Below are 26,287 nucleotides of genomic sequence, written 5' to 3'. Positions count from 1 at the left end.
CATGCTGTTGTGAGAAATAATACAGAGAGATCCCCCTAAACCCTTTGCCCAGTTTCCTCCAATGGTTAATAACTGTGTAACCATTGAACAATATCACAACCAGGAAACTGACATTGATACAATCTATCAACTTTATGCACATTTCACCAGTGGTACATGCAACTCATTTTTGTATGTGTGTGTATTTAGTCCTACGCCGTTTTTTCCCAAGCAGCTTTTTTCACCCACTGGTACAGTTAAGACACAGAATAGTTCCATCACTAAGGTCACTTTTGTCCCCTTTTTTTATAGCCACAGGCACTTCCCTCCCTCCCCCTCTCCCTAACCCTGGGCAATCCCTAATCTTCATCTCTGTAATGTTGTTATTTCAAGAATGCTATATATAAGGAATCATACGGAGAAGGCAGCCTGCAGAGATAGGATTTTTCACTCAGTATAATTCTCTTGAGGTCTACTCAGATTGTTTCTGTGTCAACAGTCGGTTCTTTTTAGATGCTTTTAATTGGGTAGTATTTCATGGTATGGATATATACCACTATATTCTTTTTAATCTTCCAAAACTCCAATGCGGCACTGTCCCACGGCATCTTAGAGAGGTGAAAACAGACCCAGACGGGAAAGTCACCTGCAGTCACAGGGCAGAGCTGGAATGCTAGCCCAGAGCTGACTATCAGCCCCAAAAGCAGCCCTGCCTCCCAGCCCGAGGCCTGTTCATCTCTCTGCTTTCCTCCCAGACATGGACGCACCCAAGGACCTGCGGGTTTCTGAAACCACGGAGACCAACCTGACCCTGCTCTGGAGGAGGCCTTCGGCCAAGTTTGACCATTACCGCCTCAACTACAGCCTGCCCTCGGGCCAGCCAGTGGAGGTGAAGCTTCCGAGAGACACCACCTCCTATGTCTTGAGAGGCCTGGAACCCGGGAAGGAATACAGCATCCTCCTCACCGCGGAGAAGGGAAGGCACAAGAGCAAACCCGCACGAGTAAAGGCATCCACAGGTGAGGTCAGCCTCTGAGCTCGCTCCAGACTCTCTATTGATTCTGAGGTTTGCAGACCCGTAAGTCAGGCTGTCTCCATAAGGGAAAACCAGGTAGGAATACGCACAACTTTCTCTGCATAGCACTTTGAAGGAGCTACTTACTTCTCTTTTCCTCTGTCAACTGATTCAGCAAAGTCTTTTTGTTGGGAAATGACTAGCATTTTTAAAATATTTCTTCCTAGGAGAACTTAAAGCATCAGGGTTTGCATTTGTCTTTGGTTCTTTTTTTTTAATTAATTTTGTGCATTTTACAGAGTCTTTTAAATGGTTTATTTTTTGTCCTCCCTCTTTAGCCTAACAATTAATTTACTTTCCACTTTTTTTTTTTTCAAGATTACCAAGATGTTGGTAATAATTCTTTGGTTATTTCCTACTAAATGTTTTTTAAGTTTATTTATCATTATTATTATTATTATTTTAGTAATCTCTACACCTAACATGGGGCTTGAACTCATGACCTCAAGATCAAGAGTCACGTGTTCCACTGACTGAGCCAGCCAGGCACCCATCCCACTAAATGTTTTTATTCCAGGTCTTTTGCTTCCCTCTAAGGTTACCTGAAAAGTTGCATATGATCCTTTGAGCCTTGCACAGCGCCCTCCTCATTTTCTCTTTTCTCCTAGACTTTAAGAGGCGAACGTGGTTTTTCCATGACAGCTAAATCCTGATCTCCGGTGTTCCTTCTAGCCCAAATATCCTGTTCCTCATACCTGCTGCCACAGTTCCTCAGTGGCTAAGTTGAAAAAATAATTTAAAAAAAATCTATTCTTCCGATATGAAAAATATGTGCATAGAATTGTGGCCCCAAACTATTCAAGAGGTATCGGTGAAAAATGTTACTTCTTCAGGGCTTGACAAGTAATAGTCTTTAGTCTCAATGTAATTAGTCTTTATTGAGAACCCACTGACTACATAGTGTGCTGGTATTTGAGGGGAAAGTGGGTCACGTACTTAGCATTGTTATTTTCACTCACGTGCTCCTGCTCACTGTCCGTGGGGAAGACTAGATATCAGAATGTTAGGTGGAATGCCATCAAGGAAAGGGGGTGATTGGGAGAATCAAGGGCAGCCAGAGAAAGTGTCATGGCAGAGATGTTAGTCCAGCTCCATCTCGATAAGCAGAAAAGGGGTCGTGGTGATGGGCAAATCTGGAGATACCTTGAAGACTCTGTCATTTATGAGTACCTTCCCCTGCAAATAACAGAGAACTCAAAAAACAGTCACTTCAACAAAATGGAAGTTGGTTTCTTCTCATAAGGTAAATCTGAGGCTAGGTGGTTCAGGCCCGGCGTAGCAGTTTCAAGTTATTAGGGACTTGGGCTCCTTCTCTTTTTCTGTTCCACCATTCTTAGTCCTTGGCTCCATTCCCAAAGTCACTTCCTTGTCACAATATGGCTGCCACAGTACAGCCTTCACATCTGTGTTCTAGGCAGCCTGAAGGAGGAAGAACCAAAACTAAGAAGGAGTACCTCCTAGATGAGTCTTTCTGGAAACCTCACCATTGACTTCTACTCATATTTCATGGGCCACTCCACACTATAAGCAAGTCTAGGAAAGGTAGTCTACTGGCTCAGCTTGTTGCTGCCCACATAAAATTGTGGTTGTTTATAAGAGAGAGAGAAGGGATATTTGGTAGACAAAGAGCAGCCTCTTCAGAGAGTCTGAAGTGAGCTCAAGTGGTCAATGTGATTGCCTCTGTGCATGTACTGCTTCCCACCCAGCTATGAGGTGAGCATCAGGGGTGCTCTGGAGGGACAGTTCAATCCTAGATAAGGGAGGGGCAAAACAGAATCCAGAAGAAATAAATCTATGGTAGAGATTTGAATGTTTCCGCTTTATAAACATGAGTTTATCATAAGGTGTCAAGGAACAGCAAATGAATCTGAAAAACAAGAGAAAAGACATTTCTTTCTCTTCTTTCTTTCTACTTCCTCTCCTCCTCCTCTTCCTTCTCTCTCTCTCTCTTCACGTTTCCCTGAGTTTGACATATGCTATATCAAGGAGTTTCCTATTTCTACTCATTTTACCCTCTGGCTGTAGCTAGGTTATCTCCTATCTCCAGTAGGGAAGCCCCAGGCCTCAGCAGCCCAGGAAGATGAAAGCTTTCAAGTGAACCACAGGCTGGAATTACTTTGTCTCTGACTAAGAGCCCAGTTTTGGCATCCCAAAGACTCAGTGGTTTCATTTCCCCAGCCACACATCCTTAATACGGTTTCCAAATAAATAAATCATGTTGTCTATTTAAAGACGTCCTTCATTTCAGGAAAAATATGCGGACTCCCTTTAATTGGCTCTTCCCCCACAGTCTCCAGAATATTTTACCCTAGGGCTTTCTCCATAGGACAATTTTATTTCATTAGAAGTGAGATGGACATCTCTTTCTGTCTCTCGAATTCTATCTTTTCAAGTCTTCTACGTTACTTAACCAGTAGTGTTTACAGCTGAGCTCCGTGCGCTGAGTTCTGTGGACACTAGATCAGTTAGGACAGATCTGCGCTGCCAGGGAACTTGCTGCTGCGCAGACTGACAGACAACACTACACTCCGCTTGCTAGAGCTGCGGGTACAGAGGGGCGGCAGGAGCACAGGGTGATTTCTGAGCATCAGGAAAGGCTTACAATGGGCAGAAGCTTTTGCACAAACACATAAAGGCAAACAGGACTGTGTTGTGGATTATGGAAATAAGTACAAGTATAGGCACTTGGCCTTGTACATATGGAAAGAAAAAAGAAACAGATCACATGGGAGCTCTTGGGCAAGTGTACCATGTGGTTTTGAGTCCTGAGATGTCAAACCAAAGGGCCTGAGGTTTGAGATGTTCAAACCTCAGAAGAAAGGGACTCCCCGTTCTGCATCACTAGATTCTTTTTTTTTATCATTTCTTTTTTTTAAAGATTTATTTATTTATTTGAGAGAGAGAGTATGAGCAGGAGGGGTAGAGGGAGACAGAGAGGGAGAGAGAATCTCAAGCAGACTCCATGCTGAGCACAGAGCCTGAAGCGGGGCTGGATCCCACAATCTTGAGATCATGACCTGAGCTAAAACCAAGAGTTGGACGCTCAGTCGACAGTGCCACCCAGGTGGCCCCATCACTAGATTCTTAATGGCAGAAGTCTGCAAAGTGCTGCTCATTATCCGTGGGTCTTATGGAGAAGATGTGGAATTGGCTGCCCCCAAAGCACTTTTTCCCCAGGGAATTCCAGAGCTCTAGCCATGGAATTGAGCCAACGGGTAAACTTTTTCCTTGATGCAGAATCAAATTAAAAGTATGCGTAAGCCAGCTGCCCATCACACCTGAAATAAAATCCAAAGACCCTACCACAGCCTACATGGCCCTACAGAATCTGACCCTTCCAATCTCTCTGACCTCACTCCCACCATTCGTCCCCTTGTTCATTTCACCCAGGTCACTCTGGCCTTCCTGCTATTCCTTGAGTATGCCAAGCCTGCTCCTACCTCGGGGCATTTGCACATGCTATTCCTGCTATCTAAATACCACTTCTCTCCCAGTTATTCATTGGCATCTCCCTCATTTTATTCTGCTCGAGTGATTTCTCAGTAGACTTCTCTGGCCACCAGTCTGAAATGGTGTTTCCATCCCGATTTACCCCTTCATGCTGCTGCAGAGTTCCTCATGACACTTATCTGGCCTGATATTATTCAGTAGTTGGTTTATTTACCTATGACCTGCCTCCTACTACTGATCAGAATACAAAGACTCTGTCTCCTTTATCCAGTGCTGCATCATCCCCAGTGCCTTAGACACAGCCAAGCACAAGATATGTGCTTCATGAGGATTTGGGAACCCCAGCTACTCCAGAGTGGTATTGTTTCCATTGAATCTCATGGTCTTTTCCTTCTACTTCTGCATTAACAGCCCAAATTCTCTCTGTTTAGGATTAAGGGAAGGGAAGTTACTCTGTTGTCTTAAGTTAAACTTATTCTAGATAGAAAAGGAAGGAAGGAAAGGAGGGAAGGAGAAAGGAAAGGGGGGATAAAGAGAGGGAGGGAGAAGGAAAGCGAGAGAAAGGTAGAATCCCATTAAAGTTGAGGAAAATTAGTGTGTGCCAGGCATCTCCCCTATGCCCCACCCCCTGCATTTATATTTTGATAAACTCAATGAAACCCTGCTTAAAGTGGAGGCCATGAATTTGCTGTGAGCAGTAGGGACATAAAGCAGAGAGAATATGTAAAACACAAGGCCAATAAAGCATCTTTCCATACCAGCGTAAGACTCAACAGTGATACCCCAGTAATTCTCATGAGTTTGGGAAGCAGAAAGGTGTAATTTTGCTTATAGTCACAGCTGCAAGTAATAGGGAACATTCTGCTGTGATGCCATTTTGATTTATTCATGGAGCAAACCGAATTTATTCAAATATTTAACCATCCAACAAATATTTATTACTTAACTGCTGTGGGTCAGGCAATGCTTGTGTCTGTATAGAACAGGAAGGCACACAATGATGCACATTGCAATGAGAAAGAGAGAACCAAAACCAAAATTATAAGAATATAACTAGTCTGTTTTAGAGGGAAGTTTGGGAAGCTATGAGAGCAGAAACAAGGACCCATTCCAGACCTGAGCAAAGGGAAAGAAGGATATCAGAGAAGGCTTTTTGGAAGACATGACACTTGGCTGAGTCCTCAAAGAGGAAAAGAAGAAAGGAAGTACAGAGGGGGTAATGACATTTCCAGCAGGAAGAACAGCATGTGAGAAGCTCCCAGGCATGAGCAACTTCATATTAGTGAAACACAAGCTGTCCAGTCCTGCTCTGTGATGGAGTGGGAGAACAGCAAGGTATGGGGTTGGAGACATCACCAGAGGGCAGTGAATATCGTGCTAAGGGGCTTGGACTCCATTCTTGACAGTGATAAAGAGTCATTGAAAAGTTTTAAGGCAGGCAAGGCTTTTAATTTTAATTATCTTGACTTTACAAGATGAGATCAAAGCAATTAAATCTACCCTGTAGGGTCCTCAGGCTTGAATTTGGCCATCCACCTGCTGTCAGAGAATCACTCTCTTCCATCAGTGAACACTGAAAGTGAATTCCTAATCAGCTAGCATTTGGTAATTACCATCTACAAGATGGTGGAAGATTTAAAGTTGGCATATCTGAAAGTTTAAAGTTGGCACAGCCAGAAATTCCTCCAGGCCAGCTGGTCAACCCCCCATGAGCATAGAAATGGGATTTCGAAATTCTGATTTCCCAGGCCCACTGACATTGTTCAGAGGGTAGATGCCAGTGCACAGCTGTAAGAAAAAGACAACAGCCTTTTCATAAAGAAATGCCAAGAAATGCAGCGTGGAACTATACAGCGGAAACACTGGGCTTCTGGACAGTAAGGCTACCAGTGTGTCATTTGCTGTTGAAATGTAGACTCTGCATTTGTGTGAAACTTCTTAGTCCCCACCTCTGCTATTGTCCACTGTATTTTTATTCATATCATTCCCTCTAATTTCATAATTATCTCTTTCCCTTCAATTTATCTATCAATTCCATTCATTTAAGTTACACCTTTTACTTATCTGACTAGCATTTGTTTAGTGAAAGGATGGGGGGGGGGCACCAACAGCACCCATGACAGAAACAGTCACAGCACGGCTCCCTCAAGATAAACTGATACTCTTTCTTGACCAGCTTATCAAAAAAAAAAAAATTAGAAGAATAGTCAAAGGTTTTGGTAGAAATATCACCCTGATTATTACTGTTTATGAGCAACATGACGTTATGTGAAAATCACTCTGTGAAAAGAACGGAAGAAGCAGGGCACGAGGGGTGTGTCATATCAGTGTCAGCGGCATATAAAAAAAAAAGCCGATCCAAAGAGAAAAGATGGTTCTCCTCAGGAAGACGTAGTTCCCACTGTGCATCCCCTTCTGTTCTCTCTCCGTCCATCTTTACTGCAAGAGCTTTCAGAAACCATCCATAACCCACTCCTCCCTGCCCCAGGTAGGTAACTCTCCTCACCTCTCCTGCAACAATGGTTCTTGACATTGTTTTCACGGGGGAAAAAAAAAGGCTTTATGTCTGAATTAGAGAGACAGCTTAAAAAGCAGTTAGCTGAGAGGGAAAGACAAGGACTTAATTCACATAAAGAGGAAAATTGTCAATGCCATCCAAGTTCCTGACAAGCAGTTTTGACAGCAGGAGGAGAAAAAAAGAGGAAAGTGGGATGAGTCATAGGGGGCATTTGTGGATAATAGGATTAATTTCCCTAACCTTAAAGAGTTGCTTAGATTGGTTTTTGTCCTATATCTCTTCATGCATGAGGACTGCTAGAATATTTGAAAAGGACACACTCCTGATTTTAGTTGTGCTTAAATCCTAAGGTCAAGGACGACGACTGTTATATCTGGAGCGCTGCTCTTGGCCTCACAAGGGCCAGTGGGTTTAAGGATGGCTGACTCTCCCTTTCTTTCCCCCAAATGAGATGTATTGGGTCCTCTCTTTCTCATCACAGTCACATTTATGTGGTTAAGAACTGCTTCGGGTGAGCTTCAGGGCGTGAATTTGGGTTCTATGAGGAGCCCGTAGAATGTAGTTCAAGATGAGGTATGGCCGACATTTTCTGTGAAGGGCCAGACAGTAAATATTTTAGACTTTTCAGGCCATAAGCTTTCTGTCACAACTATTCAAGGGTGCCTTTAGCATAAAAGCAGCCATCAACAACACATGAATGAACAAGCATGGCTGTGTTCCAATAAAACTTTATTTACACACCAAAATTTGGATTTCATTTGTATTTTCATATATCATGAAACATTCTTCTTTTTGGATTTTTGCCCCAACCATTAAAAAATATAAAAACTGTTGTTAGCAGTTCATTACCAAAATAGGGAGCAGGCCAGATTTGACCCTCAGATCGTAGTTTGCAGACTCCTGTTCCGTGTCAAACAAGATTGGCAGGACTGCAAACTTTGTCAATATGAAACATTAAGGAAGAACTTTTCCCAGAACTTGGAAAACTCTGAATTAAATAGATTCTTGGAAAGAAACATTTTTCCCTCAGAAAGGATATCTTCAATCCAGTCAAGCTAGGATTTTCAGGTTAGGAGCGTGCTTTAATGCGCACATGGGGCTCTTTTGAAAGTAGTAGCCAATGGGAGGCATAAAGAGAGGAACATTTGTTCTTTTAAATGAGCTCGAGGCAGTTCTTGCTCTGTTTACAGGATCCATTTCCAGAGAAAAATCCTTTCTTCCTAGGTCACGCAAAGCCCACTTAAGCTGAGCCCTGGGCAAATTATCACCTGGAAGGCATATTCAGACAGGTGTGTTGTTGCCGTACTTTGTGTGTTCAGGAGATGAATGAAGATGGCACCTTCGGTTTTAATTGAGCTTGATAAGCTCTGTTTGTCCCAGGCCTCGGTCTGTCTCTCCAGTAAGGGACGGTTTTGCAAAGACTCCTCCCCTTCCTCAGTACAGCCTTACTTGGACTGTGTTAATTTATCCCTGATCTTCCTGAAGTGGTTTTATGTAAACTGACTTGAGCCCCGGCAACTGACAAAAATTTCAGCATAGAGACCATAAAACAAACCTCCCAGACGAGATGGAGATTGAGGAAGCACGAAAAGGAAGGGAATTAAGAGGAGCCAATTTTCTCAAAATACAGAAGGCTGAGCAGCTCAGACCAAAAATCCTGAGAATAGCTGGAGGCCGTTCCTTATGATGTCATCCTTATGATGAGAGACACTTTCCAAAATGGAAACCGAAGCCTAGAGCACTACTAACATGGATGTGTAGAGTTTTCTAGATCCACAGGACACTGGTCGGTAGGAAAATACCATTTCCAAAAGACACACCCAAAGAGGCAACAGGGCAAAATAAGTATTATATGGAGTTTTCTGTTGATGTTTTGATGTTGACAGCCGCGCTAGGGGATGCAGTGAGAGAAGCATGGCGCTCAGCCCTGCCCCGGCCCCCACCACAGGCCTTTCAGCACTGGTAACGGGTTTGCCATTTCTGGGTTCCCAGAAGGAAAGGGGTTTGAGGAACAGTTTAACTGACCCATCTCTGTCATTATTCAGGCCATGCCCCTGAACTGGAAAACCTCACCGTGACCGAGGTTGGCTGGGATGGCCTCAAACTCAACTGGACCGCAGCTGACCAGGCCTATGAGCACTTTGTCATTCAGGTGCAGGAGACCAACAGGATGGAGGCAGCTCAGAACCTCACGGTTCCCGGCAGCCTGCGGGCTGTGGACGTCCCGGGCCTCAAGGCGGCCACCCCTTATAGAGTCACCATCTACGGGGTGATCCGGGGCTATAGGACACCGGTGCTCTCTGCCGAGGCCTCCACAGGTATCTGTCTCTCACCCTTCCGTTTCTAGCTTCTGTTGTCCCTAACAGGAAACTACCCACGGATCATCAGACACAACTCACTTTTGAATGGACTTCTTCTGCCCCAAGTTACAGCGCTGTGGTGTCTAATAAAGGGGAGCCATCAGGCTATACAACTCCAGGGGCACCTTTGACACCGCACCCCTGTGAACAACACCCTTTGGGGCTGTGCAGAGCCTTGCCTGGGGACTCTCCACACAGCCCCAGTGGCAGGGCTCTTTAGCTTCGCAGACTCCCTCCTGGTAAGGGATGTGAAGGCGGTATATTTAAAAGGAAAAGAAAAATCAGAAAATTAATCTCCCTGCCCACTGAAGGTTGGGGCAATTCTTGAATAAAATAAGATGACAAATATTTTTCTATACCTCATGCTCTTTGCTCTATTTCTCGAATTCAGGAAGCTGCATGATGCATGTTTATCTAAAGACAGTCCTGTATTTTTAAGTAATCTAAAGCCTACTCTGGTGTCCAAGATTCCCTGAATCTCGCTGTGTGATTTGATCATTAAACTCGTTCTTTGTCCTTCTCCAGGGGAAACTCCCAGTTTGGGAGAGGTCACGGTGTCCGAGGTGGGCTGGGATGCCCTCAAACTCAACTGGACTGCTCCGGAAGGAGCCTATGAACAGTTTTTCATTCAGGTGCAGGAGACTGACGCGGAAGAGGCAGCCCAGAACCTCACAGTCCCGGGAGGACTGAGGTCCGTGGACCTGCCTGGCCTCAAAGCAGCCACTCATTATAGCGTCACCATCCGTGGGGTCACTCAGGACTTCAGCACGACTCCTCTCTCTGTTGAAATCTTGACAGGTATTCCAGACTAGCTCATTACTCTGCTTCCTCCCTGTGTCTCTGCTTGGGACGGATCAAACTCTTCCTGCTCTAAGCTGGGCTCAGCCCCAGCTCCACTGGGGAACACCGGTGAATCATCCCTGCTTCCCTCCAAATGTCATATCCCTTATTTGGCCAAGTCCTAGTCTAGCATGGTAGCCAATTCCATGGAAAATTCCACCTACTCTTCCCTTACAAAAGTGAGAGGTGACTTTTCTTTCAAAGCAAGTTTCAGTCATAATAGGCGAGGAGTTGGAAAGCACAGTTTGCAAGTGGAAAAAAAGTGGTCTGAGCTCATTTTAAGAACACACCAAGATTCCCCAAAGCCCCATTTATATGTTAAGAATGGAAGTTATGAACAATTCCTAGAACTATCTTTCATTCCCAGAGACTGAAGAGAAAAACCCTGGCTTTAGTGCCAACAGTCAGAGTGTGCTCGACACCTGCTATGGATCACGCATCTGGAATCAACACTAACCAGACAACTCGTCCCAGCCTCAGCCAAAGTGTCATCTTACCTGAACCCCGGCATGCAATTACCTTTTTTAGTAACTCAGCAACTCTGTGTCCTCATGCAGAGGAGGTTCCAGATCTGGGAAACCTCACAGTGACCGCGGTCCACTGGGACGGCCTCAGTCTGGACTGGACCGCCCCCGATGGGATCTATGAGCAGTTTATCATTGAGATCCAGGAGGCTGACCAGGCCAAGGAAGCTCACAGTCTCACGGTTCCTGGCAGCCTGCGCTCTGTGGACATCCCGGGCCTCAGGGCCGGAACTCCTTACACGGCCACCCTGCACGGCCAGGTCAGAGGCCGCAGCACTCCACCCCTTGTTGTGGAGGCCGTCACAGGTATAGGACCCTCCTCCCACACCAGGGACGTGACTGAGCCAACCTCTCTTTGGAATCGAGAACATTCCCCATGCGTCAGAGTTTTATCTCAATATTCCTGACAGGCAGTGTGAAAGCAAGTTTGAACTCAGGGAGGTCTGGGTTGGAATTTCACTTTCCTGGCTGGATGTTCTTGGGTCTGTCGTTTGACATTTCTGAGCCTTCTTTTCTCACCTTCAATTAGGAGATAATACCCCACCTCAGAACATTGTCCTGAGCAGTGAATGAAACCATGACCAAAAGTGCTTAGCAAAGCTCCCATCCTGTGGTAAATACTGAACAGCAAATAGGTAAATATATCAGGTAGCAACATATCCTAATGAAAATAGCAGAAACAGTAGGGCTGTGGCACAAGAATAAGGTCAGAACTTTCTAGAGAAATCTTATCACGAGTGGCCTCAGAGTCACTGACTGCCGTCCAACTTGTAGTACATCACTATGGAATAAGCTTTGAAGTGATCTGGCCATCTTCGGCCGAAACTGTCCAAGTCTCTCTCCCCTTAACAGATACTCAGGGCGGCAAGCACATTTCCAAGAAAGAACAGCCACATTTGACTTCAAGGTTTTTCATTCAGTTTGGAGAGGAAAAACAATTTATCTCAATTTGTCCCCTGGAAATAATGCTGTTCCATCTGTTATAGGAAATGCTATGCTGTTTGTGAGGTGTTTAGAAACAGCCTTAAAAAGGGTAAATGGGCCAAATTTTTGGTAGGGTTTTTATGCTGGGCCCTCAGTCCATGCCCTTCTCTATACATCCTGTGTCTTGATAATACCACCCAAATAACCTAATTCAAATAAATTGTTGTTTTTGCTCGCATATACCAAGTAAATTTGGTCCTTGCTAGAAACTACACACAATTCCAAAAATGAGAAAAGTGATGTCACAATCCACCAAAGCAAAAGGGGCTTTTGAGGCCCATGTGATCTGGATGCGGGATGCTATCGGTCTCTACCTATAGGATGTAAACTTTTGTTTTGAGCAACAGAACTCCTTTTGCCCCACTCCATGACAGGTAAATGGACAGCTCTTCTTGGTGAGCTAGGGAGGCAGAGGGGACTTACTGCACTGATATCCCCAAAAGCACCAAAGTCATGTGGTACAGCTTGAATCAGCTCCTCCAACAGGCTGAGTTTGCTCAGACTCTCACAGTACACTGGGTCCTGAAATACTTGAGAATAAGTACCTCGGGCGCACTTTTTTTGTGGCTGAAGTCCCTATAGATACTTCCTTTTCTAACTTCGAATCCATGGCCCCTTCAGCCTGTTAAAAGAGAAAAGTCTGAGATTGCATTTAATCCTGAGAGGTGTTCCACTAAGCAGTGGGTTTTCAGAATCCAGACTTCCTAAATCAGCAAAAAGAACTATGTTAAATTTCCTTCCTACGTGGTAGAAAGATAAATAGTGGGCCCTGCTCTGCACCATTTACCGAGCAAAACATAATCACTTTTAATTAAAAGTGGGCACTCATCTTGTACAAATGGCTTTGCTTCATGGTACAGACATTCTTCATCCAGGCACAGAGTACTCGCAGAAGGTGGGAGGGAAAGAACCGAGCCAAGAATCCAGCACAGAACATTTGATCCCTGAAAGCAGAGTAAAGTCCAGAGATAAAACAGCAGACTTGTCCAGACTGAGACAGCGTACACTTTATAAAGCCAGTCCGATAGTAGGTGGCCAGCAATAAGACAGTCCCTCCAACGTGAAGTCATGAAAGAGGCAGATAATTGTCTCCAATATGGCTGAGAAGTGCCAAGGGGAAGCATCTAAACAATGATGTATTTGTTGGGCTGCCACTTACTGGGCACTCACTGTGGGTCAGGTATGATGCTCCGGGGTTTATAAATGGTATTTAGCCATCACCTGGTCCAATGATAGGGCACCTATATAGGTGAGGAGAGTGAGACTCAGGAACAAGCTGGGTGATAGGTTCAAGACTACCCGGGTGATAAATATTGTTGGAATTCCAACCAAAGCCCAGCTGCCTGCAAAGCCTGCACTTTTAACCGTCCCTACCCCCCTTACCCTGACCCACAATCCCACTTTTCCAGCTGCCCTTTAGGTTCTGGCCATGCATGCCCAGAGACCTCCCAGGTGGGCTATTCAGTGGTCTGCCAGATAGCATTGCCATCTCAAGGATGAACCATGCGGATCTTCCCCTTTCTGACCATTTTCAACTCCTGAAGAGAGCTGTGGCCAGGTCACAGCCTTTCAAGCTGGAAATAAATGCCCAGAGACCAAGAAGGACCACACATGCCCACAAAAATTCTCACGCCTCTTTCTGTCTTCCCTAGAGCTGGGCTGTGGGACGTTTGGTTTCCTCCTTTTGTGGTTTGCGGAACTGACAAATACCTCTCTGTCCTTCTTCAGAGGAGCTCCCCCAGCTGGGGGACTTAACCGTAACCGAGGCTGGCTGGAATGGCCTTAAACTCAACTGGACCACAACTGACCAGGCCTATGAGCACTTTGTCATTCAGGTGCAGGAAGCCAACTGGGTAGAGGCAGCTCAGAACCTCACGGTTCCCGGCAGCCTTCGGGCTATGGATGTCCCGGGCCTCAAGGCTGCCACCCCTTATAGAGTCACCATCTACGGGGTGATCCGGGGCTATAGGACACCGGTGCTCTCTGCCGAGGCCTCCACAGGTACCTTCCTCCCCACTGCCGATGCCCCTCCCCAAGCCGCCCTGCTTCCTCTCCAAGAGACTGTGCAGAAAGTCAGCTTTTCTCTATGTCTGAGTCCTTCCCTTCTGTTGCTTAGTGGCTGGCATGCATGCCCAGAGACGTCCCTGTGAACTGTGCCTTGGTCTACAAGCCTCTGCCATTTCGAAAATGAATGATAGAGATGTTGCCTTTTCTGACCTCCAGCCTTCAGCCTCTCTCAGCCTTTACCTAGTCCTACCACCCCTCTCTTTCTGAATGATGGCTTTCTGTTCCGGGAGACAGCCGGATGGTTTTAATTCTCTTCTCCAGGGCTGGAATATAACTAAAAGCCGCCCCTTGCCGCGTGTGAGTTCTGGTTGAGCACAGATTATTTACTTTAGAGAGTCCTTTTGCTAGTTGGAAATGGTGCTTTACTATCCCAAATCCCTCAAGGGTATGTATGGGCACTGTGGTTCTTGCATTTAAAAGAAATGTTTTAATTTAAATGTTTCTTTAAAATGCGCTGAGTATAATGAGAGAACTGAATTACCCTCCTCCGGGCAATTCTCTCAGATACTGAGTCATTGTTAGAACATCAAATTAGCAAATAGCTAGACCAAAAAGGAAAAAAAAAAAAAATCCGCGCAATTATGACTGGAGACAGTACCAAAGAAAAAACCATTCATTAGAAGTCCACACAGCAGCATTTGAAGTAAGGAATGTCCCAGGCTATGAATGTCAGATCTCTGATGGCCTTTTTGCTCTTTTAATCAAGAGGTGCTCCCTGGAGGGTTGGCCTTGGCGTGGCACACTCCCAGCGCCGACCCAGGACCGTGCGTTAAACTGGACCTGTCCCTCCGCTCCAGCGGCAAGGCATTCAGAACCCCCGGGAGCCCGCTGCAGTGAGCAGCCTTCCCCAGCGCTGTTTCCCATTTCTTCCCTTCCTACATGGCTCCACTGGGTGGACGCTCAGCAGAGCTGTCGTGTTTGGTTCTGCAGGGGCCTGCCCCACTTTTAGATGATTACTACAACTAAACTTCCATACAAACCCATACAACCTCCTTGATCCTAGCAAAAGCACAGCTCTGCATTTTAGCCTTGATCATTTCAATCATTCTGGCCAAGATAAACATAATACGGACAGCCACTGTATGAATGATCACCTTGAAATGCCCAGAAATTGCAACTGAGGTGCCCTGGATGGACCCAGGGCCCTTTGATCTGACATAGGGATCATAAATCATCCCTTCCCAGAAGGCAAGAGAAATCACCTGCCATTTCTGATCTTTCCTGCAGATCTTGTGGTTTGGGTGCCCTTAGTACTTGTGTGTGTGTGTGTGTGTGTGTGTGTGTGTGTGTGTGTGTGTGTTTCTTTTTAATGATAGCAACAGTCTTGTTTCTGATGAATTGGTAGGAGGGAGAAGGGTCGTAGTTCCATCTGATCTGTGTCTCACTACATCTGATGGGATGGGAAGGCCTTCTCCTTCCCTGCTAGAGAAGCAATACTAGCTCTCCCCACGCTGCTTCTGCCTGCCCTCTGCCTGTTTTATTCCTGCTGCATGACAAAGTGCTTATGCACTGGTAGGACCGTCTCCCAGACAGAATGCTATTTCTTGGCCGAACAGGGTGACCTGAATGCCTTGCATTGGCTCAGCTCTCCTGGTCGGCCATGCAGTAGTGGCTTTCTTGGCCCACGTAGAAGCAGTTAAGAGAGGACGAGCTATTCCAACAGAATATGAAAACAGCCGGCCCTTGTCAGGAGTATGAAGACAATACCAAGAACCACACTGATGAGTTGCCAGTTTCCTTTAAGTCACAGAGGCAGAAGCCTCGAGGTACCACCTTGGGAGGGTAATGGCAGAAGAGTTACTTAGTCCTCATTTAAATAGATGGGAGCTCCGTCGAAGCAAAGGATGACCCCAGGAGGGAGCCAACTTGGGGTGTCTTGAGTGCAATTCAAGAGACTGGGAGCTGCCAGCATGCCTATCTTTTGAGCAATGGCCAGCATCCCTGCGGTGGGGCTCCCTGGAGCATCTGAACTTAGGCACCACAGTTCCTGCTGACATCATTTAGACGGCTTCTCACATGCAGGATCTCAGCCAGCCTGATCGTGTAAGGCAGCTCCAGAGCAGGGAAATCCAACTGCGCAACCTTCCTCTTGGTCTTCTCCTGTTAACAAACACCCTCATTCTTTCCCATCGGCACCGCTGGGTAACACCTACTGCATTTCACCATAACACTGAACCGGCAGATCCTTCTACCTAGCCGTGGTTCTATTAACAACCTCAGTCTTAAAACACAAGCCAAATCATTAACCCCCGATTTTTTTTCTTCTCTCCTACCCCCTTTTTCAGCCACAGGACCTGAAATTGGAAACTTAACTGTTTCTGACATAACTCCTGAGAGCTTCAATCTCTCCTGGACAGCCACCGATGGGGCCTTCGAGACCTTTACCATTGAAATTGTTGATTCCAATAGGTTCTTGGAGACGATGGAATATAATATCTCTGGTGCTGAACGAACTGCCCACATCTCAGGGCTACACCCTAATAATCATTTTGTTATCTACCTCTCGGGACTCGCTCCCAGCATCCGGACCCAAGTCATCAGTGCCACGGCCACCACAGGTACATCTGCTTTCTCCCATGTCTGACACCCTCTCTCCAGGTCTCCAGAATCTTCTTTGCAAGGCGAAGCCGCTCCTTCTCGCCCACTGAGGCACAAACCATAACGCATTGAACTCCTCCAGGATGCAAGGCTGGAGCACTGCTTAACATAACTCTCTTCCAACAGCAGCCCAAATGGTGGATTTCCATGAAGCCCCTTGCCTGATCTATTACTGACCAGGACATGTGCAGCCTTAAACGTAGTCTGGTCCAGATTGCCATATGGAATCTGGAGAAAAAAATTCTGACCTTCCGTACCTAAAAAGCCAGAGTTGTCCTTGATTTGGAAAGATGTCTGCATCAGTCAAAGAGGTCTTAAAAATTATATTTTGTGTTACCCTAGTATCTGTGGCCTCTAAATACCCAAGGATCCCAGTGATTTAATGAAATTGTGTTGGTGCTTTTTTTTTTTCCAACTGCGAAAATGTTAAAAAAAAAAAAAGCAGATTACTAATCGGATGGGTGCACGAGGAAGTGGTACCATTCGGAACGCCCGGATCCCATCACGACCTCTGGGAGCAAAGACCTGAGCATGCTGTCTTGCCCCCAGAGAGTGAATGGTTGATTTCAAAAAGAGAAGTAGTCATGTTTAAATAAGGAACTTGGTCAACCAAAGCCTAAGCTGCTCTTACTTAAATTTGTAGTGTCTGTGGTATACATACTACACGAGATGCTCTCTGGCATGCAGCAAAAGAGAATTCTCTATCTGAATTTAGAAAGGAGAAGCTTATCCATTCAAAATAGCATTCTTAGCACATTTTGGACAGTGAATCAGTGAATCCAAGAAAAGAGTTCACATCATAGCATCAAAATCATCTATCACTTAAGCCACCCATGGCTGAGGGAGGGTCTGTCCTCGTTCTACGTGAGGCTACAAATTGTCAGCCGGGTGATGGAGCGGTTGTCCCCGCCAGATTCAGTACACCGAGACCTAGGGAAGAAAACCACCAACCCCATCCATTCGTTTCTCATGGTCCAAACTGGGCTTCAACACAGGACCAGTGCCTTTATCAAAGGATGAAGTCTAAAACTTTATGGATTTAGTCTTACGTGTTTTGATTTTTGACTCTGTAACCGTGTTTTAAACTGACGCGCTTTCATTATTATTTGTTTTTTCTGCTTGCTTTAGTAGCCGAACCTCTCCTTAGCCACCTCACTATCTCAAATGTGACCTGGGCCAGTGTGTCCCTCTCGTGGAAAGCCCAGGAGGCTACCTTTGATAGCTTTCTTATAGAAGTTAGGAGTTCTGAGCCCCGCCAGGACTCGGTGGTGCAGTCTGTGCCCGCAGCATCTCGCAGCTCTGTCATCACCAACCTCAAAGCTTCTTCTAATTACACTGCCCACCTTCACGGGCTGATGGGCGGGCACCGTGTTCAGACTCTGATGGCCCAGGCAACCACAGGTATTTCCCACGACGGCTTCTTCTCTCTCCATTAAACTTTCTCTGAGGATCATTCCAAAAAAAGAAAAAAAGAAAAATCACTCACTACTCATTTTTCATCCTCCTAGTTCCTCCAGATCGTTCTCAAATTTGATACAGCCACCCAAATCAGAGCCTTAAAACAAAAAAAAAAAAGCTCTCACCCCAAATTAAGGAACTTCAATGTCAACCTCTTTTTCCTAAATAGGCACTCACATCAGGAGTTGCTGTGTGTTTGTATAGAGTTAACCTGACTTGCTTTGGTTGAATTTCTAAATCATCCTTCCATCTGATCTTGAATAATCGTTTCCAGTTCCACCCATTGTCATCTGCCTGTGGTCTAATCAAAGTTTGCCTATGTCATATTCAAAGAGGTGCGTGCATGCCAGTTTTGGTCCCCTGATCAGAATGTTCTACATCCTCTTTCTCTCCCTCAAGATTCTAAACAGCAGTGCCAGTAGCATGCAGAGAAAAAACCCTAACACACGTGAGAGGACCCGGTGGTCTCATCATGTTCTTGAGACTTCTATTTGCTTGCCTTCCCTACAAACAGACTGTTCTCTTTTGACATTTACCCTATGAAGTATGCTTTGTCATCTACTGACACCTATCACGAAATGTCAGTCTTCTTTCATCTGTCATCTTGTCCAAATCTTGGTGCATGTGGTGAACGTTCAGAGCATTAAATTTCTGAAAAGATCTGTGTTTCCTGGAAGTAGACAGCATGTCCAGGAATTGTTTTGAAGGGTCAGAACTGGGGAGGGAAAGATGTCCCAGCTTGCATGGAACACTGCTCCTACCTTCCCTCTCTGTCTCTCTGAGGTTCTTCTTGCTCCTCACTTTTCAGCTTGGCTGCAGCCTTTGGGAGACAGCTGGAGATCAAGCTGGCCATGAGAATCCAGGTCTTACTCTGCATGGTGAATGTGTTCCCACTGCCAGTCTCTGTCCGGGGGCATGAGAAGAGTCCTAACATGCATCCTTACTTGGAGAGATTGCTCCCGCAGCAAAATACAGGGAAAGAGCAAACAGAGGCCTATTTGGAGGGTTCTACCTTCCGTGTGGTTGAAGTAATTTGCCAACGTTGTGGCTAAAAATTATAGCATCATTAGCTTCTCAAATGAGTTGCTAAGGAGGAGATCCCGGGCTGTCCCTTACAGCTATATTCTGCTTCTGAGCCAGATCCTTGTTGCCCTTGGAGACTTTGTGGCATCGAGTTATACTGTGCAATTGTCCAGTTAAAGTTTCTCCAGGTGAGCCCCTTCTTTCCTCCTAACCCTGGAGCTCCAGGCACACAACTCCCAAGTCCCTGGAGGAAATAGTCTGCTTCTCTTCCTAACCCTAAAGGCTGGCCCTGGTACCTCAAGCCTCCAGGACTGCTGCCTCTTTCTAAAATACAGTTGGAATTGAACTTATTTTAGTGGTAGTATTACTTGATAAGTGTGCATTGAGGAGGTCAGACCATCTACATTCCAGCTGAAACTAGCGGTGCAGGCCCCCTACATTAAAAATGAGTTCCCTTCATCACTGATCTCCTAGTCCCTAAGGGAGAAGAGAAACTTAACCTCCAGGGGAGCCAGCTATCTTTGCAAATTATCCAGTAAGTGAATTTTCTAGGCAGAAAATGCAACACCTAGCTAAATTTTCTTTTAACTTCTGCATACACCAGGAATGATTTCATGAAAGCCATTTTACCTTTGCTGTATTTAGGGTAGGATGCAGATTTCCCTATGGTGTATAGGAAACCTTTAGATTTCTAAATACTATGGAGAATTTCTCTTGTATGGGTATTAGCCTTTAATTTGTACAATCCAAACAGATCAAAAGAAGACTAAATAAGGAAACTTCAAAGTAGCATTTTCTAAGCTGTGCTCAGTGGAGCACCAGCTCCTTGAGATGTTCAAAGAATATTTCTCAGAACACGGTATCCATTGATCAGAAAGTTTGTGAAATTCTGGCTACACAAAATTAAGTAGGTTTCTTTAAAGAACCAGCATTTCAGAGGCTATAAAATGCTAACATGCTTTGTAAATCTCCAGGGTGAGATAGAATATCCATAAATACTTCACTATAAAGCTGTTTTTCTTAGAACATCTTACAGAGCTAATGGCCCACTGCAAACCTTAGAAATGCACCCTTAATATTCTATGTTACTCCTATCTACCATTTTAATGGCTTGTTCACTTGTCTTCATACATGGTCAGCAAATGGTCATGTCTGTCCTTGTAAAGAATGCACATCCATGCCTGCAGAGAAAGCAATGTATTCTCTAGCATTATAGTCAAGCAGCTGTAGCCACAGCCTGATACACTACGTTTCTGCAAATATTTGGAGGGATTGGCACTTTCATGTCCTATGGCTACATTCTGGGAAAATCCACTGCTTCCTCTAATCATGTCTCTCTCTTTCTCTTTCGCCCACGTCCCTTTCCCTTCAGAGCCAGAGCCACAGTTGGGCACGCTAATCCTTAGCAATGTTACTCCTGACAGCTTCAACGTGTCCTGGACCGCTCGAGCCGGGCCTTTTGCAAAGATTGTTGTCAATGTTAGCGATTCTCACTCGCTGTATGAGCCCCAGCAATTCACGGTCTCAGGAGACACACAGCACGCTCACGTCACGGGCTTGGTGGAGAACACTGGCTATGACGTTAGTGTGGCAGGGACCACCTCGGCTGGGGACCCCACCAGGCCCCTCACTGCCTTTGTCATGACAGGTACTCATTTAGAGGTTCTTGCTTGTCTGTTTAGAATTCTGAGATGGGGAGCAGGGGAAAGGTGACAGACATTCTAAAGGGAAATTCAACCCCAAATACAGTCTTCACCCCAGATGTAAATGTCTAAGTGAAGAGAGAGCAGATCCTATGGCAAAGATGGGTATTTCACAGCCCTTTGTGGGAAATTGAGACCGTGTATTCGACAGCTGCATGAAATTTCCAGGGATTTCCCTGCCTAGCTTTATGGGCTGATCCATATTTTAGCGATTCTGGCTGAAGAGTGAGTTCTAAGTAACAGCCAAGAGCAGGAATTTTGTCCATAAATCATGCTATGTAAGGCAGTTTATAAACTACCTGCCCCAGAAATGCAGTAATTTATCTTTTTCTTTAAAAAAAAAAAAAAACTTTGTCTTAAATCAACATCTACAACAGATTACTGAAGGTTTGACCTAGGATAGCAGATAAATCCAAACTTAATTAAAGTTTACCCATTTATTGAATGTGACCTCTAACCTCTCTTTGAATTATGTAAGAATTGCATAAAGATGTGGCCTTCCATTCTCTTGCCTGAGATTATCCCAAATCAATGGCAAAGACTGCAAATGGTGTCGATTTACCAAATCTCTAGCCTGACAAACCTCAGGAAATATTTAGAAGTCTCTTGCCTTCCACTAATGATAATTTTCAGGAGACTGACTTTGCCTGCTGATTCTCACATTAAACCAGGCCTCTCCCAGCATCTAAACTGCTGCCAGTAAGATATGTTAATACGTTCAATTAAATATTTAATTGGAGGCAGCCGTGATGACCTCGAAGCGTGAGGGTTTTGATATCAGGCCTGAGTGGTTTCTGATCTTCTCCCACATCTTTTTAGCTGCATAACCTTAGCTGGTGTTTAACTGCTCTGAATTCCAATTTCCTTATGAATGAAGAAAGGACACCCACAGCTACTTGGGGCAGCCCTTGTCTCAGGAATTAAATGGATACAATGAACTTTAATGGCCTGGCATCCAGCAGGCATCTTACAGATGCTGGGTTCTTTCCATTTCCTAGCAATAGGAGGGGAGCTGTGTTCTGAAAAATAAGCCACAAGTCTAGACAGAAACTCAGCAACTATTGTTATGGAACTATGACTTTCTTATGATTTTTAAGAGAACACGTACATGTTTTAATGGGAGACCAGAAAGTGGTTATATTTTCTGTCCCGTTGCCTACTGTGAATTCAGTCGTTCAGACAAGTCTTCAAATGCAGAACATGCTCATTTCTATGTGGGGTGGGGGAGGGAGCGGTGGGGACTTCCATTCTGTCCTGTCCCAAAGCCATGAGATGAGCAGGAGGGGAGGAATGGCTCCTGGTCAGTCAGGCCCTTACTTGTCGCCTTACCTCCAGCAGGACCTCCCACAGAACAGAGAGAAGAAAGGCAGGCTGGGAGTGCTGGTCTTGGGAATCCTAGATCTGGTTACAGCATTGTCTCAGCTAATCCTTGAAGTGAAAAGACCCTGAGTTTTAAAAGAAGCATATTTTTTAAAAAGGAAAAGAAAAAAAAAAAAAAAGCTGAACACGAATGACTATAAATAACAAGCCCTTGATTGACTAATTAGCCTGAACGCCCTCCTTTTCATTGGAATCCACCGCTTTGATGGGGTGGTGGTGCAAAAGGGCTAGCTCTCGAGAGAGGCGCCATTTATCTAAACAAAACTCAGCAACAGAACTTGAGACCCTTGTCTTGCAGACAGAGAAGCCTCTTTGCACAGGATATGCGATTTCATCTCTGCCTTTGATAGAGTTATGATTTGGGAGAGAGCCTTACATGGTAAAAAAAAAAAAAAAAAAAAGCCTCAAAACAAACAGCAAGTGTGTTAAATAAGTACAGGTCCAAGCTACAACAAAATTTAAATCTCTGCTTCAGGAATAGGGCATTCATTCACTTGTTCATTCAATCACCAAAATCTTTTTTTTCAACATTTTTCTTTACATCCCGTGGATTAGGCTCCGGGTATTAGTGTAAGGTCATTTATCTCTTTGAACGTTTCTATTTAGAAACAATGGAAAAGGCGCCTCTAAATGAGGTGGGGCTAAAGCAACCTTGGTCATGGAGTTCCCAGCCCCATGCCCCCTCCAATGAAAACCACATTCACCAATACCATGTTTTGTTTTGCTAGAGGCGCTGGGCCTTCTACACCAATCCTACTTACGCCTCCAGACTTGCCAGCCCTGATGGAGTCGACTAATTAGACATTGGCTCAGGGTGTGGAAAGAGCATTGAGCTTGGAATCAGATGGCCTGGGTGGGAGGCCAGCTTAGCCATCCAGTAGATGTGTGATCCTGGATAAGTTATTGACCTCCGTTTCCTTAGATGTCATGGGGGTGAGGGGACAGGTAACAATAGCTACTTCACAGTGTCATTTATATAGGAAAACGGATGTGAAGCCTAGTCAGTTGGGAAATAATGGCACTTAGAAACTTAAGTGATATAAGCTCAGTCCTTTTGGAAATCCCAGTGTGTGAAGACCCCTTGGCACCTAAGAAATAAGAGTGCCTGGGACACAGATGTTTGGTAAATGAATGAATAGATGACAACAGAACTTGCTAAAGATCCAGACATGTCTTCATCTCCTGACTTTATCCAGGAAAACAAACAGCCAAAGAATTAACAAATCCTAGTATTCCTTACTAGGCCACAACCATGATTTGTTAATTCTGACACATGAAAAAAATCTTACCCCCTCCCTCTAGTTCAGCTTATGAGGATATATGTCACTAATGGGCCTCATCAACTTGATTCAAAATGCGAACCAGAAGTGGGATAAACATATGAAGTATACCAAAAAGAAAGTATATATAAGTATATTTGGGAGGAAAAAAAGTTGATTTCCTTCAAGACCTTCAGAAGAAAGTGGGAGACAGAAAGGGATCCAAAACCAACATAAGCTATCCAATTTTATAGGGAAAAATTCATGGCCTTTGGAGTAAGACCCAGCTAAAAACCTTGCTCTGTCACATCCTAGCTCTGTACTTTGGCCAAACCAATCAACCTCTTTGAAACTCAGGGTGTTTTGCCAGCATAATGGAAGTAATGTCTATCTCATAGGCCTGTTGAGAGACTGACATGAGATATCATCTGGCGCCCAATAAGCTTTTACTAAATATTCATTTTCTCAGAATTTAACACATTTAGTGATTGATTGGGTATCTGTCGGTATTCGTGGAGACGTGTGCTATCTCAGCAGGGTCAGTGCTGCTAACCTGAGTTATTTTCACTCCTCCCTTCTTTCAGAGGCCCTGCCCCTTCTGGAAAACCTAACCATTTCCGACATTAATCCCTACGGGTTCACAGTTTCCTGGATGGCATCGAAGAATGCCTTTGACAGCTTCCTAGTAACGGTGGTGGATTCTGGGAAGCTGCTGGACCCCCAGGAATTCACACTTTCAGGAACCCAGAGGAAGCTGGAGCTTAGAGGCCTCATAACTGGCATTGGCTATGAGGTTATGGTCTCTGGCTTCACCCAAGGGCACCAAACCAAGCCCTTGAGGGCTGAGATTGTTACAGGTATTTGGATTCAAGTGAGCCATTTTCTCACCTCCTTGGTTCTCTTCCGTGTAATCCATCTACCACATCACCATGGTTTTAACATCCTTGTCCATTTTCTCTATGTAATCCATAGATGTGGCCTGCTCTTTTGTGTTTCCCCCCACACTCTCCCTTGTCTTGTGTCTCTACTGAGCACTCCTCTTCTCCCACCCCAGAAATGAGAAGGTCGAAATGTTTGCCACTTGGCATCCCAAATCTTTTAGACCATGTCTTGTCCATAGTTGTTGTGTGCTTACTCCACATCATTCTCTTCCGTGTACATCCTGGCTGGTCCTCAGCTATGTTTCAGCCTTCTCAAAAGAAATATACCAATGAGTATATTTCAGAAACTTATTTTTTACAACATTTGCCATCTCAACATCTCAACTGTGGATCTTGATAAACTTACCAGGTGGGCTCGTTATTGGAAACCCAACTGCAAACTTATTATGTTGGTCAACACTAATGTCATAGAGCTTCTTTGACACAGACTAAATCCATAATTTTCTCAAGACTAATAATAATTCCTTCAGACATAGAGCATTAACAACTTTAACAGTTAAAAATCTGTGTTTCCCAAAGTCTTTCCAGATTTTACTAGTTCCATAGGATATTCAAAGGTCCTGCTTGGTGAAGAAGTTCCATGTTCAAATAAGTTTGGAAACATAGTTTAATAGGATCCTTGACAAAAGGCTTTACAGAATATCCCAATGTGCATGTGTCTCTCCTGAGAGGGACTTACCCAGGCAGTATTTCCCAAACTTATTTGACACCGGATACCTTTTAAGGAAGAAGAACAAACAGGAATAGTTTGCTCTGAGTACACTTTGGGAAACTCAGCTCTAAATTCACCTTGACAATGAGTTTTGTCTAGTGAAGGCAATCCAAGATCATATACCTTGAGTCCAAAGTATGGAGCATAAGAGGTTCCAAGCCTCAGTTCTACCCTCTGGACTCAACAAAGTCAAGAGTAGGAGCCTTCTTGAGTACAACAGTTCCAAGAAAAACGCAAGAAGACCGTAACATTTGTAACATTTTAAAAGCCATTTTGCTCAGGATCAAGGGAAATATAATCAGCAGTATCATCATGGGCAACTCTACAGATCGTTAGTACTGGTTTATTTGTCTTTTCAAAAAGAAAAGAAAAAGGTCTCACAGAGGATGGGCACTCAGCCATTGGAAGACAGCAAATGTAAACAAGTTACTGGCTTTGAACTTGTTTAATAATGCATGGGAGGGGCCAAAGTGGAGTCCAGATGTGGACTTATAGAATTGCTTTTAGACAAAACTCACATATGCAAGCATCCACTTGGCTTGTAATTGGATGTGTGAATTCCATCTTTCCCTTCTCCTGGACCTACTTGTTTATGTTGAATGATTTTATTTTCGGGATCTCAGGACACTTCTGTCCTTGAGAGCCAGGGCCACTGCATACTGATAACCCCCCCTGCAGAAGAAGACTGCACGGGCTGGGAAATGATGTTCTCTCTCCTCCTCCCACCATGTTCTCCTCCTCTAGAAGCCGAGCCAGAGGTGGACAACCTTCTGGTTTCAGATGCCACCCCAGATGGTTTCCGTCTGTCCTGGACAGCTGATGAAGGGGTCTTCGACAATTTTGTTCTCAAAATCAGAGATACCAAAAAGCAGTCTGAGCCACTGGAAATAACCCTACTTGCCCCCGAACGAACCAGGGACATAACTGGTCTCAGAGAGGCCACTGAGTATGAAATTGAACTCTATGGAATAAGCAGTGGAAAGCGATCCCAACCAGTCCGAGCCCTAGCAACCACAGGTACCGTACATAAACAGGAGAGAACCAAGAAAAGTCGTTGACTCGGGGGTCTTCTTTCACAGGGCTGGGAAATTGCAAGAGCTTTGAATGCAGCCAAGCTCTTTCAATTATAGACAGTGTGAGTGTGGATAATTTGGCTGAGTCTTTATGCCAGAGGACCCTGATGCCATTTATTTAATGGAGTTGTGAGGATTGAATGAGATAATTCATGGCAAGCCCATAGCAGAGGATCTGGTGCATAGCAAGGGCTTTGGCAAATAAAAACTATTTAGAGTTGCATTATTTTCATTAATACATGATCATCATTACAGTTAGTGCAATTTTTAAATTCCAAAGACCCTTCTTTCGGCCTATTATCTTATCTTTTTTTTTTTTTATGCAGAAGTACCTCTGGGCAAA

General features: G+C 44.7%; 1 protein-coding gene across 3 annotated transcripts in view; it reads left to right on the top strand.

Moving 5' to 3' along the window:
* TNC (tenascin C) overlaps window positions 1-26,287 on the top strand; it is a 91,689-nt gene that overhangs the window by 42,040 nt on the left and 23,362 nt on the right. The window contains exons 10-18 of one of the 3 annotated variants that reach the window (XM_032418363.1): window positions 735-998; window positions 9,068-9,340; window positions 9,908-10,180; window positions 10,780-11,052; window positions 13,459-13,731; window positions 16,083-16,355; window positions 20,249-20,524; window positions 23,803-24,075; window positions 25,616-25,888. In XM_032418363.1, coding sequence (XP_032274254.1) covers window positions 735-998; window positions 9,068-9,340; window positions 9,908-10,180; window positions 10,780-11,052; window positions 13,459-13,731; window positions 16,083-16,355; window positions 20,249-20,524; window positions 23,803-24,075; window positions 25,616-25,888 — 2,451 coding nt within the window. The remainder of the gene's footprint in view (window positions 1-734; window positions 999-9,067; window positions 9,341-9,907; window positions 10,181-10,779; window positions 11,053-13,458; window positions 13,732-16,082; window positions 16,356-20,248; window positions 20,525-23,802; window positions 24,076-25,615; window positions 25,889-26,287) is intronic. The other 2 variants (XM_032418365.1, XM_032418366.1) reach the window with 2 other exon arrangements.

Source organism: Phoca vitulina, unplaced genomic scaffold (genome assembly GCF_004348235.1).
Source record: "Phoca vitulina isolate PV1807 unplaced genomic scaffold, GSC_HSeal_1.0 scaffold21, whole genome shotgun sequence".
Classification (NCBI taxonomy): domain Eukaryota; kingdom Metazoa; phylum Chordata; class Mammalia; order Carnivora; family Phocidae; genus Phoca; species Phoca vitulina.
This window is presented reverse-complemented; position numbering and strand designations above follow the sequence as displayed.